The 18,199-nt window shown below is 34.2% G+C and overlaps 2 protein-coding genes across 2 annotated transcripts; both read right to left on the bottom strand.

The window, feature by feature from the left end:
- Positions 1–7,116: 7,116 nt before the first annotated feature.
- On the bottom strand, positions 7,117–9,650 carry LOC140051212 (uncharacterized). Its single transcript, XM_072096349.1, has 4 exons — positions 9,266–9,650; positions 8,659–9,147; positions 8,359–8,476; positions 7,117–7,783 (listed from the first exon to the last, which is right to left on the bottom strand). Exons 2-4 carry the CDS (start codon positions 9,039–9,041, stop codon positions 7,589–7,591), a joined length of 696 nt encoding a protein of 231 aa, XP_071952450.1. The 5' UTR covers positions 9,042–9,147; positions 9,266–9,650; the 3' UTR covers positions 7,117–7,588.
- Positions 9,651–12,630: 2,980 nt separating this feature from the next.
- On the bottom strand, positions 12,631–17,203 carry LOC140052118 (uncharacterized). The gene is made up of 3 exons (XM_072097538.1): positions 16,388–17,203; positions 16,071–16,182; positions 12,631–13,434 (listed from the first exon to the last, which is right to left on the bottom strand). Exons 1-3 carry the CDS (start codon positions 16,789–16,791, stop codon positions 13,240–13,242), a joined length of 711 nt encoding a protein of 236 aa, XP_071953639.1. The 5' UTR covers positions 16,792–17,203; the 3' UTR covers positions 12,631–13,239.
- Between the last annotated feature and the right edge of the window lie 996 nt (positions 17,204–18,199).

Here is an 18,199-nt window from a genome sequence, read left to right as displayed (position 1 = left end):
TGACGGTTTTAAAATGAAACGCGAAGGTAGCAATTCCGAAAAGAAATTATCTCAGCAACAACGTATTAGCGTGTAGAAGAAATTTGAATACGTGAAATATTGATGCGCGCTCTTTTAAGTGTAATGGATTATGACGCAAAAGATGAAAATACGACCTTTTTTATTTAACTGGCCATATGATGACGTCACAACATCCGATTGGCAACATTTTAACATAATTTCGTATCTACAATCCAATAGCTTCCAGAAAAAGTTTTAATCGTGATTATCACATTTTATTCTTACGAGCTATAACAGATTAAAATTTACAGTAAAGATGAAATTAATGCCACACGTGATTTAAATTTTTAGGCATGATGACGTCAAAAAAATTAAAATATTTTTAACTCATTCGAAAGATAGTTGATTGACCTAGACAATATCAAAATCGGGGTGAAAATGGAAAACGGATAAGTGGAGATGCGCTCTATTCAATGTGATGAGCTATGACGAAAGATACAAAAATCGTAAATTTTATATTCGCGTGGCCATACGATAACGTCACAATATCCGGTTAGCCATATTAATACCTGATCCGATATCTATAACTCATCTACTTCCAGAATATGTCATCCACAAAAAGTTGACCGTCTAGTTTAGAAATTACGACTGTTTAAAAAAAGGCATATTTTAAACGAATTTTTTAACCTTTTCATAAAAAACGCGCGAAAATTGTCCAATTCGACGTGCTCGTATGACGTATCTTTAAGTCGAAATTGTTTAAAATTTGGTAAAATTACTAGAAAAGGCTGGAAAATTATAAATCACGCGAAAAAAATACGTTTTGAATGCTACGTGCGCACCGCACACGTAAAAATGTGCGCACGCGTGGGAATTTTTGACATGCTTAAAACGACATGAAACGCGTAGAAAGTTGATTATAAATTAATTTTGCGCATTTTGAAATTTTAAATGCGCGTGCGCGCGTAACTTTGTGTAAAACACGCAATTTTTTTTCAACAGAAAGTTAGCGCATGATATAAATTAAACTTTTGCAAAGTTTCAAGTTGAAATGTTATTTGGTTGTCGAGCTATGTTAAATACGACAAAATCGTTAAATCGCGCGTACGTCACGTTGCGCAATTGTAAACATCATGAAAAGCTTCGCTGCACATCTTCATGTGCATGACGATATGTTGAAAAAGTTACAAAATGTTATGTTTGCAAGTTTTAGAGAAAAGCGTTCCACAAAAATCATACAGAAAGAAAGAAGAGAAATAACTAGACATGTAACTCGTCACTTTGACGAGTTAGTTATCCGCACGACAAACGCCACGCGCACGTCATACGTTAGAATATTGCACACAGAAAAAAATTATCGCATTATGACCTGATCTGAAGAATATGATATGATGTTAGTGCTGAATTCTGTCAATTTTGTGTCATATAGTATATACATGCAAACAGTATAATCTGTATACATGTTACATACAGTGTAGAATAGGTGAATTTACGGGACCCGCCATTTATTCAAATTTGTAACATGGCGACGGTATCACGATGAAACACTAAGATAGCAATTTCGGAAGGAAATTATCTCAGCAACAACATATTAACGTGTAGAAGAAATTTGAATACGTAAAATATAGATGCGCGCCCTTTTAAATGTGATGAACTATTACGCAAAATATGAAAATACGACTTTTTTTATTCAACTGGCCATATGATGACGTCACAACATCCGATTGGCAAAATGTTTACATAAATTCGTATCTACAATCCAATAGCTTCCAGAAAACGTTTTAATTATGATTATCACGTTTTATTCTGACGAGCTATAACAGATTGAAATTTACTGTAAAGACGAAGATAAGTGACCCACGTTATTTACATTTTTAGACATGATGACGTCATAAAAATTAAAATATTTTTAACTCATACGAAAGATAGTTGATTTACCTAGATAATATCAAAATCGGGGTGAAAATGGAAAACGGCTAAGTTGAGATGCGCTCTATTAAATGTGATGACCTATAACGAAAGATACAAAAATCCTTTATTTTATATTTGCGTGGCCATACGATGACGTCATAATGTCCGGTTAGCCATATTAATACGTGATCCGATATACAACTAATCAACTTCCAGAATATGTTATCCACAAAAAGTTGACCGTGCAGTTTAGAAATTACGACTGTTTAAAAAAAGGCATAATTTTGACAAATTTTTGAACTTTTTCATCAAAAAAGCGCACAAATTGTTAAATTCGACGTGCTCGTATGACGTGATTTTAAGTCAAAATTGTTTAAAAGTTGGTAAAATTACTAAAAAAAGCTAGAAAAACATAAATCACGAGAAAAAAATATGTTTTCAACGCTACATGCGCACCGCGCACGTAACAATTTGCGGGTGCGTGGGAATTTTTGACATGCTTAAAATTACATGAAACGCGTAGAAAACTGATTAGAAATTAATTTTGCGCATTTTGAAATTTTAAATGCGCGTGCGCGCGTAACTTTGTGTGAAACATGCCATTTTTAATCCACAGAAAATTGACTCTTGATATAAATTAAATTTTCACAAAGTCTCAATACAAATCGACTTTTGGTTTTTAACCTCTGATCAATCATTTAAATTCATAAAATTGCGTGCAAGTCACGTTGCGCAACTCTGACGTTTTTCAAACATAGGAGGTGCACAACTTCACGTAAATGTCTATATTTTGACAAAGTTACGATATGTTCTGTTTACACATTTTAGAGAAAAAGGGCTCACAAAAAAAGGAAGAAAGTGAAATTTTAAATGCGCGTGCGCGCGTAATTTCTTGCAAAACATGCCATTTTTAATCGATAGAAAGTTAGCGTAAGATATAAATTAAGCTTTTGCCAAGTTTCAGTTTAAAATGTTTTATGATTTTCGATCTATGTTAAATACGCGAAATTCATAAAATCGCGCGTAAGTCACGTTACGCAACTCTGACGTCATTCAAAAATAGGAGGTGCACAAGTTCACGTAAATGCCCACATGTTGTCAAAGTTATGAAATGTTATGTTTACACATTTCAGAGAAACGCTCTACACAAAAATGGAAGGAAAGAAAGAAGAACTAGACATGTAACTCGTCACTTTGACGAGTTAGTTATCCGCACGACAAACGCCACGCGCACGTCATACGTTAGAATATTGCACACAGAAAAAAATTATCGCATTATGACCTGATCTGAAGAATATGATATGATGTTAGTGCTGAATTCTGTCAATTTTGTGTCATATAGTATATACATGCAAACAGTATAATCTGTATACATGTTACATACAGTGTAGAATAGGTGAATTTACGGGACCCGCCATTTATTCAAATTTGTAACATGGCGACGGTATCACGATGAAACACTAAGATAGCAATTTCGGAAGGAAATTATCTCAGCAACAACATATTAACGTGTAGAAGAAATTTGAATACGTAAAATATAGATGCGCGCCCTTTTAAATGTGATGAACTATTACGCAAAATATGAAAATACGACTTTTTTTATTCAACTGGCCATATGATGACGTCACAACATCCGATTGGCAAAATGTTTACATAAATTCGTATCTACAATCCAATAGCTTCCAGAAAACGTTTTAATTATGATTATCACGTTTTATTCTGACGAGCTATAACAGATTGAAATTTACTGTAAAGACGAAGATAAGTGACCCACGTTATTTACATTTTTAGACATGATGACGTCATAAAAATTAAAATATTTTTAACTCATACGAAAGATAGTTGATTTACCTAGATAATATCAAAATCGGGGTGAAAATGGAAAACGGCTAAGTTGAGATGCGCTCTATTAAATGTGATGACCTATAACGAAAGATACAAAAATCCTTTATTTTATATTTGCGTGGCCATACGATGACGTCATAATGTCCGGTTAGCCATATTAATACGTGATCCGATATACAACTAATCAACTTCCAGAATATGTTATCCACAAAAAGTTGACCGTGCAGTTTAGAAATTACGACTGTTTAAAAAAAGGCATAATTTTGACAAATTTTTGAACTTTTTCATCAAAAAAGCGCACAAATTGTTAAATTCGACGTGCTCGTATGACGTGATTTTAAGTCAAAATTGTTTAAAAGTTGGTAAAATTACTAAAAAAAGCTAGAAAAACATAAATCACGAGAAAAAAATATGTTTTCAACGCTACATGCGCACCGCGCACGTAACAATTTGCGGGTGCGTGGGAATTTTTGACATGCTTAAAATTACATGAAACGCGTAGAAAACTGATTAGAAATTAATTTTGCGCATTTTGAAATTTTAAATGCGCGTGCGCGCGTAACTTTGTGTGAAACATGCCATTTTTAATCCACAGAAAATTGACTCTTGATATAAATTAAATTTTCACAAAGTCTCAATACAAATCGACTTTTGGTTTTTAACCTCTGATCAATCATTTAAATTCATAAAATTGCGTGCAAGTCACGTTGCGCAACTCTGACGTTTTTCAAACATAGGAGGTGCACAACTTCACGTAAATGTCTATATTTTGACAAAGTTACGATATGTTCTGTTTACACATTTTAGAGAAAAAGGGCTCACAAAAAAAGGAAGAAAGTGAAATTTTAAATGCGCGTGCGCGCGTAATTTCTTGCAAAACATGCCATTTTTAATCGATAGAAAGTTAGCGTAAGATATAAATTAAGCTTTTGCCAAGTTTCAGTTTAAAATGTTTTATGATTTTCGATCTATGTTAAATACGCGAAATTCATAAAATCGCGCGTAAGTCACGTTACGCAACTCTGACGTCATTCAAAAATAGGAGGTGCACAAGTTCACGTAAATGCCCACATGTTGTCAAAGTTATGAAATGTTATGTTTACACATTTCAGAGAAACGCTCTACACAAAAATGGAAGGAAAGAAAGAAGAATAATACAGAAAAAAAAAGTGATGATCCCATACAATAACAAGGAGTTATCCGCCAAGTGCGGATAACTAATAATACAGAAAAAAAAAGTGATGATCCCATACAATAACAAGGAGTTATCCGCCAAGTGCGGATAACTAAAAAGTTGATGTTGATGATTTCGTACAATCACAAGAGGTTATCCTGCAACTTCGTTGCGGATAACCAAAAAACTGTTGATCTCATACAATAACAAGGAGTTATCCGCTTGGTATACCAAGCGGATAACTAATTATCCGCTTGGTATACCAAGCGGATAACTAATTACTAAGGTATTTTGTTATTGAGAGTAAGGTACCACGGCAGTGGCTGGTATTAAATATATAATAAATGTTAACCGATGTATTACTGTACTTATATGGTGTTGTGTATAAAAGCAAATTTGGGAAACTAAATTATAGTTTATACACAATACCATCTGGAGTAACCCGGACTCCACTACAAGGGCATTGAATATCAATAGATAATTATACCTACACTATAGTGACCTCAACAAGTGACAGTTGATGGATGGGTTTGGTACTGCCTCCTTTAAGTCTACTTTTTTAAGGAGAATTGGTATTGTACACAAGGTTACCGTACTAATAAATTAAACTTAAAAGACTAGGCGACATATTTATAAAAACAGGTGTCCCTATCAAATAGATCAGATTGACTATACATAGTATAACAAACTGGACATGTATCATTGATGTTACAGCAACACGCTAGCATCAGTCAGATTTTATTTTCCCACCCAACCATCCCCATCATCATCCCATCTTACTATTATGGTGCTACTTAGCTAGTCGCTCAATTGGGCTGGTATAATTCTTGACAATTATCTCGCCCCCAATAAAATATTATATTCCACGTAGGCCTACTCGGTACTAATAATTTACCGACACTCAGTGGAATTCACCTGGGTCCTACTCAGGTCTCATAAAATATCCGTAACACAGCGAACTAGTATGACAAGAGTAGCCCCCGAAATAGCCAAAAAACAATTAAGAATTAAATTATTTAAGGTGTGTAGATCACAGTAGTAGCATAAATATATAATACATAAATAAGCAATAATTACTAAGGTATTTTGTTATTGAGAGTAAGGTACCACGGCAGTGGCTGGTATTAAATATATAATAAATGTTAACCGATGTATTACTGTACTTATATGGTGTTGTGTATAAATAGTACAATGATGGTGTGGCTATTGTCACTGTTGTAATGTTGTTGCTGTTTACGTTCTTGTGTTTCGTTTTATTTACCCAAGCTTTACTGTTGTCACTGCTGTAATGCTGTTGCTGTTTACGTTCTTGTGTTTTGTTTTATTTACCCAAGCCTACTGTTGTCACTACTGTAATGCTGTTGCTGTTTACGTTCTTGTGTTTCGTTTTATTTACCCAAGCTTTACTGTTGTCACTGCTGTAATGCTGTTGCTGTTTACGTTCTTGTGTTTCGTTTTATTTACCCAAGCTTTACTGTTGTCACTGCTGTAATGCTGTTGCTGTTTACGTTCTTGTGTTTCGTTTTATTTACCCAAGCTTTACTGTTGTCACTGCTGTAATGCTGTTGCTGTTTACGTTCTTGTGTTTCGTTTTATTTACCCAAGCTTTACTGTTGTTGTTGCTGCTGCTGCTTTTAAACTGTTCTTGATATTACCCTTTTTTAAATATGGAGGCTAGTTGCGCATACCCATATAATGTTAGTCATTTATTACTGATACCATCCGGTTGAGAACTTATTATCCTAACATTTTAAAAACATAATTCGAGAATATCATCATTAAGTTTATTTTATATCATTGTTGTTACTTTGGGAGTACGGAACCTGAACTCTTGTTATAGTGATTAGGTTCACTTTTAGGTTCCTGCCTACTCCCTTAGTTTCTGTGTTCTGTTTGTTTGTAACTGGTTTTTGGCAATAAATAATAATAATAATAATAATAATAATTAATTGTGAATGGGATTTGTGTTACAGTTAGAAATATATAGGTATTTGATGTAACAATAATAGTAATTGTTTGTACTGCATTACTTGACCGTTTTAGTATATAGTTATAGTGTACAGTACAAAAAGAACCTTTCAGATACTAGATACTTTAGTACCGTCATACAATTTTTTTGATTATCATAAATTAGGATTCAAATTCTAGATTATAATAAATAAGCTTAATAAAAGGCAAAAGAAATATTAAATTCAATTAGTATAAACTATATATTTGCATAAATCCTTGCTTGGCTATTTTAAGCTTGGTTCCCACTAGCGACGCAACGCAATGACGTAACGCAACGCAAGTGAATTGACCAATCACAAGCGATGGCTTATTCGCTTGTGATTGCGAACTGTCTTTAACTTCGCTTGTCTTTGGTTAAAACGCTTGCGTTGCGTTTACGTCCGTGCGTTACGTTCTAGTGGGAACCAAGCTTTAGGAAGGAAGAAGGGTCATTACCTTTTAAAGAAACATTTGGCCTAAAGCCTGTATTTTATTTATCATTAATTCGAAGATTGATTGGTTGCACAGTTCGAACAAACGTAGAAGCTATTCAAAACCATTTTCTAAATCGAAAAAAAAACTCTAGGAACTAGAATTCGTCAGAGAAATGAAATTATGAACAGCACAGTGGGAAAACAGGCATAGTCTTTTCTATTCAAAGTTGTAGGTCTATACAAAACCTGAACAAGAACGTAACTGTATGTCTGCTTGGTAGAATCTGAGATTATTCCCTTTCAGATAACTCACAACAGCCATTGCGTTGTGAGTAAATTGATTGTTGCAAGAGCATTGTAAGCCTCCCCCGCAGTCAGTACTCAAGCAAAGGTTTTCTTGAAACATTTGTAGAAGGTTGTATCGCGTGTTCTGTGAATATAACAAAAAAACAAATTTGTTAAAGATGAAAATTTTACAGATTTCTGGAATTTACGTACACGTTACGGACATTCTTTGATTAAAGATGTATTGTCCTTTGAAACAAAAACAATGAAGGTCAAAATATTCTAAATTTAAATTGGCCATATCAATGTAATATTACAGTTATTCATTTTAGGTCGAAAATTCGAGCCAAAAACAAAAAGTTTAAGCAATTAACAGGTAAATTTATTTGATTACATTTCGTCTGGAAAATCGTCGCGAGCGAAAGTAAACAAAGATTTCAAACCACGAGTAGGCCTATGCATTAGGCCTATGCATACTCAAAATATGATTAACTTTTTTAAAATTAATACGGCGCTTTATTATAATCTTCGGTGCAGGGTGACTCACAGAATAAAGTTCTTTAAAATAGTAAACATAATGATGATTTGATTTGAATTTTTTTTTTTTCTGAAAATATACGATACATCTAAAATTGAATAGAAAACGAATAGGCTGATATACACACTAAAAATATTATTTTCATCTATTTAGCGTAACTTCTAAAATTTAGCGTAGCCTACCTGTGCCACGTAAACAGGAGATCCACGCTTATCTAGCGCAAGGTTAAGGGCTATATCTGCGGTTTCAAATGCACACACGTTTGCGGCGTTAACACTCCGTTTTTTAGACAACCCAGTTCTGTAAAACAACATTTTTTAGTACCATATTCATTATAAATATAACATTGTTTCAAATAACGTGTGCTATAAGGTGTTCTATGGTATATTCGGAGGGTTTTTTAATGCTTGTATTTCATACGTCTCACTTCAACTTTTTTTGTTATTGTTTATATTATTATTTTAATAGATGTTTAAACTTACTCAATCTGGTTACAACCATTTGTCTGGTTATTTTGACCTGTGTTGTTATTTTTAAGCTCGGGAAAAACATCTTTGAGAATCATCGCCTGGTTGCCGTCTAACTCTATCGGTGGTGAAGGAAGTTGTGTTGTATTGTAAACAGTATTCTCCAATTTGTCACATGATAGGCTGTCTAGTTGATCACCTAATTCTCGAAGGATGTCTGACTGTTCATCCGAGAGTATGGGTGGTGATGCTTCTACACCGGAGATCAAAGTTAAGCTGGGCTGTGTAGTTGTTGTCTTCTGTTCTTCGGGGCACACGGGGCAATCTGATGTACTCCAACAAGACATTGTGCCCGGTATTGACACACAACACAATAGCATTTGGAAAATAGACAACATTATAAACTATAACAAATGTTTATTTTTTACAGGTTTATCCTTGTTAGCCTAATGCGAATAGGCCTTCTACTGAGTGTAAACTCTTACGTTTGAGATAACTTGAAATCTAAAAATAAGAAGATAATAATTTGTACTTCAAAGCAGCAACGTACCGGAACTATAATCCCGGATTTTCCTACTTATTGGCTTAAACGAATGTAGAGTAGCCTACGAAAGAAATTTACCTTTATTTTTCAAATAGTTGTCACTATTTCTGAATAATTATGTTGTAACACATGCGAGTTATCAATCCGTGTGTGTGCCGACGTGTTAGATGAAATGTATTTCATTCGACAATGTTGTGCTTGTGCAGTTGTGCGTATTGTGGAATACATCATGACGCTTATATAGCTCAAAGAAATATTTCAAACATTCTGCAGATTAATTCATCCGTAATGAAATGGGGAACTCCCTGTGGTATCGACAGGATTACTGTCGCATTCAAAAGAGTCTATCCTGCCGCAACTTTGAATGCCGGTTGCTGAGCATCAGACAAGTTAATTGCAGTAATTGGCAGTCCACGCTAGAGTGAGTAGGAGCATGGAGAAATAAGTCTCCATGGTAGGAGTAAGAACGACGGTTATCAATGTTTTCATGGTTCAACTCTTGATTTATTAAATAATTTCAATAGATTGTTTTCTCTATGAATGTATTTCCCCTTCTCATCACAGATAGAATGAAATGAATAGAGCTATTGTGGGACTGTAATACATAAAACACATGGTGAAAACCACTAATACTGCAGCATTCACTATAGAACTGCCTACAATCACTGTAATACATACATAAAACACATGGTGAAAACCACTAATACCGCAGCATTCACTATAGAACTGCCTACAACTGTAATACATAAAACACATGGTGAAAACCACGAATACCGCAGCATTCACTATAGAACTGCCTACAATCACAATATACAAAGGAGTTACATATTTATCTGGAACAGAGCACAAATGCATTGGACTAATTACAGTTATCCACAATCAAATAGGTAGAGCACCGGATGAAAAGCACCGGATACTACTTCATTAGATACACCGTAAACGTTGTGTAGGCCATATAGGCCTACTCGGGGAAAGGTGAAATTACTTTTTCCTGATATAATTAAAACAATAGTACCGAACAATTATCATTCGTTGTTGTATCATGTATGAGAAATTGGTAACACGCGTCAAATACAGACAGGCAGTAGACAGCGACATCGAATGAAGACCGACCGGCTGTAGCATAACAACCGAATCATCGAGACATTTCGATAGGCCTACTTCCTTTCCTTTGGGAAACAAAATTTAATATTGTTTATTAGCTATTGTACATTTGTTGATATGGATGAAATTTCCGAAATAAAAGAAATTGAATTGAATTAATAGTTATAACACATACACGTACAATGACTAGGTGTAATATTGGCAAAATTATATAATTACAGAATATTCAACATTTCTAAAATGATAGTAATGAAATAAAATGTCCACTCCTGTTATCTCAATTATACAATATGATTACTATAAGAATATTATTATTCATTTCGTCAGACAAAAAATCTCTAAAAACACGTTTCCTGTCACAAATAACATTCTTTCCACCAGAAACGCGTGCAAATGTCAATAAACGCAATGCACCACCAACCACCCTGGACCAAACTGGATGATTTCACTGCTGCTTTATAAATATGATACATAACATTATTCAAACCAGAAACTATGAAAATAATCTGTTGTATTTGTCCAGATGTAACCTCGAAATATACAAACGTAGTTTTTTTTATTATGGAAGTTCACTCTGGAATGGCCTACCTTATGAATTAAGAAAACAAAACAATTATAACCGTTTTAAATCACTTGTTAAGATTCATTTATTGTTGCCGGTGGTATAGGATGGTTGCAGTGAAATATATTTAAATATGGTATAAAAGTTATAATAATAATGAGAACATGCATTGAAGTTTAGTTTTAGTTTAAGTTTTAGTTTAAGTTTAGTTTAAGTTGTTTTCAAATTTTGTTTAAATGTGCCGTAGGGCCCCTCGGAAGAGCAGTTTTATTTTATTACTGAGAGGGCTACCCTACTGAAAGAAAGCGAAATAAAAAATAAAAATAAAATAGAGCAACATTATTAAAGATAATAGTTTATGATAAATAATAATTGTACTATGATGAGGATATAATAATAAAGAAATGCCGACATCGTTGGTATCTTTAATTACATTGTTCTGTAAATTCTTTTTAAGCAAGTCATTTGGCCAAATTTATGGAATGGTCACTTATGCATAGGGCTACCTTGTGTATGAATTATATACCCAAGTCCACTCTCTAAGTACTATTGACACGTGGTAGAATACCTCTATGTATAGAAGAAGGGCCCAACTCCTGGGCCTTGGGCCCTTCTTACACACAATTGATAGCGCTCTCCGTTGACGAATATGTATGTTTCACTATACAACATGATTATAAGGGCCCAAGTCCATTGTCTTAAACGCGTTCCCATGATGCAACGACAGAAGCGCGTATAATCATGTACTATATCATTTTACATTTAGATATGAATACATAAGTTGTCATATAAACAAGAATACCAACAAAATATGATGTTTTTTGTTCTCAAAACACTATTGTGTGGACTTGGACCCTTCTTATATTCAGGTATTCAGCAGTTAGGCCTACATGTTAAATGGTCGTTGTTATGATTTTGTTTTGATTCAAGTGGCCTACATTGATATTGTTATAATTTTTAAAACACTTGATATTTTCAGTATAATATAGTTGAATAATTACCAATATAATTACAGACATTTTGTTTTTGACTACTCAATCATGGTGTTCTTGATGAGATATTTTATAGCCAATTTATATATACCAAAGTAGCCCTATATGCTATACTGTAAAGATATTAAAAAAATTAGCTATTATGTGTTTTTTTATTTTATATTTACTATGTGTAAATTCAAGAAAATAATGAAAAAAGAGTGTAATAGAAAGACAAATATTACCGAACATCTTTAATGTATTTGAATGAATAAAAGTGGTAGTGGCACAAAAGAGAAAAAAAGAACTCACCTTGCTGTAAAAATGGGAAATCGAAAAAAAAACACCACTGTAAAAAGCCGCACCCAACAATGGACTTTACCATTGTAAAGTGGGAGTCACTGGACAATCAATTTGTATTCAATTGTGTTATTGTGAATAGCAATTTGGGTGTATGTGTTATTTAGAAACAATGCTATTGTTGAAGGTGTGGCTATATTGCTGCTATTGTTGAAGGTGTTGCTATTGCTGCTATTGTTGATGGTGTTGCTATTGCTGCTATTGTTGAAGGTGTTGCTATTGCTGCTATTGTTGATGGTGTTGCTATTGCTGCTATTGTTGAAGGTGTGGCTATATTGCTGCTATTGTTGAAGGTGTGGCTATATTGCTGCTATTGTTGAAGGTGTGGCTATATTGCTGCTATTGTTGAAGGTGTGGCTATATTGCTGCTATTGTTGAAGGTGTTGCTATTGCTGCTATTGTTGAAGGTGTGGCTATATTGCTGCTATTGTTGAATGTGTGGCTATATTGCTGCTATTGTTGAAGGTGTTGCTATTGCTGCTATATTGTTGATGGTGTTGCTATTGCTGCTATTGTTGAAGGTGTGGCTATATTGCTGCTATTTTTGAAGGTGTTGCCTAATTGTGAATTGGATTTGTGTTACAGCATAATAATGTAACTAAATAGTAGTAATTATATCATTACATGAATGCTCTAATAAGTAGTCACTACATATAGAAGGTGAACACACGTACGTGCAGACGGTTTTGATTCGCCTAAACAAATTCGCTTAGGTGCAAAAAAGGCTTAATCTTTTTCTATTAAAAGGAACAATCAATGATACATTGACATTATAAGAGTTGTAGGTCTATACAAAACCTGAACAAGAATGTTAAAGAAACATTTGGCCTAAAGCCTGTATTTTATTTATCATTAATTCCAAGATTGATTGGTTGCACAGTTCAAACAAAAACCATTTTCTAAATCGAAAAAAAAAACTCTAGGAACTAGAATTCGTCAGAGAAATGAAATTGCGGGAACATGGAAATATGAACAGCACAGTGGGAAAACAGGCATAGTCTTTTCTAATCAAAAGGAACACTTGTTGATCCATTGACATTATAAGAGTTGTAGGTCTATACAAAACCTGAACAAGAACGTAACTGTATGTCTGCTTTGTAGAATCTGAAATCATTCCCTTTCAGATAACTTACAACAGCCCTTGCGTTGTGTGTCAATTGATTGTTGCAAGAGCATTGTAAGCCTCCCCCGCAGTCAGTACTCAAGCAAAGGTTTTCTTGAAACATTTGTAGAAGGTTGTATCGCGTGTCCTGTGAGTGTGAATATAACACAAAAAAAACTAAATTTGTTAAAGATGAAATTTACGTTACACATTACGAATATTCTTCGATTAAATAAATACTTCTACCAATGTATACTTAAAATATCAATAACTTTTTTTAAATTAATACGGCGCTTTATTATAATCTTTGGTGCAGGGTGACTCACAAAAAAAACCCACAAAGAAAAAAGTTCTTATAAAAACAATAGTAAAACATAATGATGATTTGATTTGATCAAATTTATTTCTGAAAATAACTTACATACTGTATATCTGATACATATAAGGAATAGAAAACGAAATAGGATATACACTACAATACACACGCTTGAGTCTGTCGCGACGAAACTCATTAAATATGCATGGGATGACCTCGTGCGGGTCACACAACAAACTGACCTGCCGTGTTTTCGTTCGATCAAGCGTAACATTTTCTTTCGAGAAATGGCAACTAAAACATGTTCGCTATTACAAAATCTTTTGGAAATATCAATTAAAAATTAAAATTAAAAGTTTATAGGCCTAGCTAGGCCTACGCAGCACATTGTCAGAATTTACTCGCCTGAGCAACTTGCTTATAGTGGGCTCAGACTAAAGATTTGGATAGGATGATTTGATTGGGCTTAGGCTGAGATATATGCTATAATAATGTTTTATGATAAAAAAATGTCATGCCACCATTATGTTAAATGCTGTTTGGATATTTATTGTTTGTTTTAATGCAATTTATTTAGTAAAAACTGCCGAATAAACAGTTTGCTTCATCAACCGGGCGCTACCGGGCGTATTATTTTTTTTGCTATTAGGTTAAGACAGAAACTATAGAGGGCGTTCATATATCATGCATATTCATGATGCATGTCTGAGCTCATGACGTGATACTGGCAAAACCCACTGTCTGATTTACGGAGTAAGCAAAGAATATATATCACAAAAATGAGTATTCCGCGATTTTTGCATGAGAAATTTGCAACAGAGAGCTCCAGAGAGTGATGCCCGCCCTCATAAGGGCGGATGTATACATACCAAATAAGACTTGATTTGATAGATATTATACATGTCACATTAAATAGAATTATGATAATATATTTTGCAATTGTAAACTATTTCATAATACAAATTTATTAACAACCTAGTGTACATTCACTTTTACAGACAATTATTTACTAACATGCTAAATTAGTTCACAAAAAAGGCCTAACACAACAACACCAAAAATCAACGAATCGTTACTCAGCACGGCCTATTCTTTACCATTGCCGCGTACTACCCTACGCCCGGTAAATTAAGTATTGTTTTTATGATACAAATTAGTATAAAATACATGTTATTAATAGGATAAAATGTTAAATTTCATTAACATTTATTTGTTTTACCAGAAACAAGTTAAATATAGGAATATTATTATTAAACTATCCTTCGTGAAAACGCGTAAACACCAACACGCCCGGTCACGCTATCGTAGCGCCCGGTTGATAAAGCGAATTTTTTATACGGCAGTTTTTACTAAATAAATTGCATCCAACAAACAATTAAATATCCAAACAGCATTTAACATGATGTTGGCATGTAGTTGATAACATTTTTTATCATGAAAATACTACCGGTGGTCCAGCCTTTGATTAGTGAAACCGTCACAAAAAGTTGTATATATCCCAGATACATCCTCACTTATGGCGGCGCCCTTCCACATGGACAATATTACTGTTATGTTACAGGGAAAATCGCGGATTACTCATTCTTGTGATATTCTTCGAAGTAAGTTACTGTACTCTTTTTCTCTCGATGTTCAAGACACTAGACCTGCAATTTGTGGCGTTTTGTAAAAATAATGCATATAAATTATATAACTTTAAAAACATTAAATCTTAGATAATTTCTTGTCATCAGTGTGCGTTCTATTATGACAAAAGAGAAAAACAATACACTACCTAAGTAGCTCGCGTCGGAATTTCTCTCGTAGACGTTTCTAGGCCTAGTTGGGCTTAGTTTTGTAGGCCTAGCTGGTAAAGAGCGGTAGCGTACGAACATCGTACGCTAGCTATAGGCCTAGCCTGACGTTGTCGCGTTGCTGAATTAATTTTCTTTCTTTTTTGGCAGAATCCGTTAATATGTAGGCATAGCTATTGATTGTAAGGTTATGTGTGAGTTTTAATTTGTAATATATATTCATTTAATAAATATTTCAGAAACATAAGCAACATAATATGTTATAACGTTTTTATTTTTATTGTGTTTTTGCACGGATCATTTTCGGTTAAACTGCGTAAAAATTATTTCCAGGGTTTCCGTCACATCATGAACATTCATGTATGGATTCAGGCCCTCTATAGTTTCAGCCTTAACCTTATAGGAAAAACAATAATGCCTACCGGACGTGGTGTTCACGCGTTTTCACGAAGGATATTTTTAATAATATTTCTAGGCCTATATTGAACTTGTTTCTGGTTAACAAAAATTAATTTTATTTAAATTTAACATTGTATCCCATTAATAACATGTATTTTAGAGTAAATAGTCGGTCGTCGAAAATCGAAAGTTCCCTCAAATATCGAAACACTCGGCTTTATTATTATCAGTCTAAATCAAGAGAAGTGGGTGAGAAAACTACTTAGCGAGGCCTACCTGTGTAACATAAACGGGGAATCCATGCTTATCTAGCGCAAGGTTAAGGGCTATATCTGCGGTATCAAATGCACACACGTTTGCGGCGTTAACACTTTTCAAAAAGTCAGTTCTGTAAAAAAGAAAGATATATACAGTTAGGCCTACATTGTTTTAAAGAATTCAGGCATCGTAATACATAAACTAAACAAATAAATAAATACTTGAAAACATACCAAATTTAATAATGAATGATAGTGTAAATCTATAGCCTGAATTGTCGACATTCAACATTTATAATTGTTTTATATTTATTATGAATTAATATTTAAACTTACTCAAACTCGTTACAAGCATTTATCTCGTTTTCTGTAGGCCTATCTGCATTGGTTTTTTTAAGTTCAGGAAAAATGTCTATGAGAATCATGGCCTGGCTGACATCTAACTCTATCGGTGGTAAAGGAAGTCGTGTGGTATTATAGATAGTATTCTCTAATTCTTCGCACGACAGGCTGTCTAGTTGGTCACCTAATTGTCGAAGGATGTCTGACTGTTCATTCGAGAGTATGGGTGGTGATGCTTCTACACCGGAGATCAAAGTTAAGCTGGGCTGTGTAGTAGTTGGCTTCTGTTCTCCATCAGAGTCTGTCACGGGGCACACGGGGCAATCTGATGTACTCCAACAAGACATGGTGCCCGGTATTGACACACAACACAATAGCATTTGGAAAATAGACAACATTATAAACTATAGCAAATGTTTATTTTTTACAGGTTTATCCTTTTTAGCCTAATGCGAATAGGCCTTCTACTGAGTGTAAACTCTTACGTTTGAGATCTCTTGAAATCTTAAAATAACAAGATAATAATTTGTACTTCAAAGCAGAAACGGACCGGAACCATGATTCCGGATTTTCCTACTTATTGGCTTAAACGAATGTAGAGTACGAAAGAAATTTACCTTTACTTTTAAATATTTGTAATTATGTTGTAGCACATGCGCGTTATCAATCCGTGTGTGCCGACGTGTTAGATGAAACGTATTTCATTGACAATGTTGTGCTGTGCATAGTGGAATACATCATGCCGCTTAAAAAGCTCAAAGAAATATTTCGAGCATCCTGCAGATTAATTAATCCGTAATGAAATGGGGAACTCCCTGGTATCGACAGGATTACTGTCCCATTCAAAGGAGTCTACCCTGCCGCAATTTTGAATGCCGGTTGCTGAGCATCAGACAAGTTAATTGCAGTAATTGGCAGTCCACGCTAGAGTGAGTAGGAGCAAGGACGACGGTTATTTCAATGTTTTCATGGTTCAACCCTTGATTTATTAACTAATTTCAATAGATTGTTTTCTCTCTGAATGTATTTCTCCTTCTAAAAAAGAAATAAATAGGCCTATTGTGGGACTGTAATACATAAAACACATGGTGAAAACCACTAATACCACCACATTCACTAGAACTGCCTACATTCTCAATGAGTTACATATTTATTATCTGGATCAATGCATTGGACTAATTACAGTTATCCACAATCAAATAGGTAGAGCACCGGATGAAAAGCATCGGATACCACTTCATTAGATACCGTAAACATTGTGCAGGCCTATACTCAGGGAAGAATGAAATTATTTTTCCCTGATATTATTAAAACAATAGTACCGAACAATTATCAATTGCATCATGTGTGAGAAATTGGTACCACGCCTAAAATACAGACAGACAGTTAGACAAACAGCGACATCGAATGAAGACCGACCGGCTGTAGCATAACAACCGGGTCCTCGAGACATTTTCTCAACCATACTTCATTTCCTTTGGAAAACAAACTTTGTGACTGGTGTTTATTCGCCATGCAAACCTTTAACCGAGAAGAGAGATATTTAATAGTTAAACACATACATATATACTAGGTGTCATATTAGAATATTCAACATTTCTAAAATGATAATATGATTAACACGTTTCCTGTCACAATTAACATTCTTTCCACCAGAAACGCATGCAAATGTCAATAAACGCAATGCACCACCAACCACCCTGGACCAAACTGGATATAATTTTACTACTTTATAAATATGATACATAACATTATAGGCCTAAATGAAATAGTAGAGCAACATTATTAAAGATACTAGTTTATGAT

This window comes from Antedon mediterranea, chromosome 6, assembly GCF_964355755.1.
Source record: "Antedon mediterranea chromosome 6, ecAntMedi1.1, whole genome shotgun sequence".
Taxonomy (NCBI): Eukaryota; Metazoa; Echinodermata; class Crinoidea; order Comatulida; family Antedonidae; genus Antedon; species Antedon mediterranea.
This window is presented reverse-complemented; position numbering and strand designations above follow the sequence as displayed.

Excerpts from the sequence above, each read along its gene's own strand:
- LOC140051212 (XM_072096349.1), bottom strand. The coding sequence starts at position 9,041 with ATGTTGTCTATTTTCCAAATGCTATTGTGTTGTGTGTCAATACCGGGC. Across the intron at positions 8,477-8,658 it reads AATGGTTGTAACCAGATTGA|AACTGGGTTGTCTAAAAAAC; the intron begins GTAAGTTTAAAC and ends GTTGTTTTACAG. Across the intron at positions 7,784-8,358 it reads CTCCTGTTTACGTGGCACAG|AACACGCGATACAACCTTCT; the intron begins GTAGGCTACGCT and ends TTATATTCACAG.
- LOC140052118 (XM_072097538.1), bottom strand. The coding sequence starts at position 16,791 with ATGTTGTCTATTTTCCAAATGCTATTGTGTTGTGTGTCAATACCGGGC. Across the intron at positions 16,183-16,387 it reads AATGCTTGTAACGAGTTTGA|AACTGACTTTTTGAAAAGTG; the intron begins GTAAGTTTAAAT and ends TCTTTTTTACAG. Across the intron at positions 13,435-16,070 it reads TCCCCGTTTATGTTACACAG|GACACGCGATACAACCTTCT; the intron begins GTAGGCCTCGCT and ends TCACACTCACAG.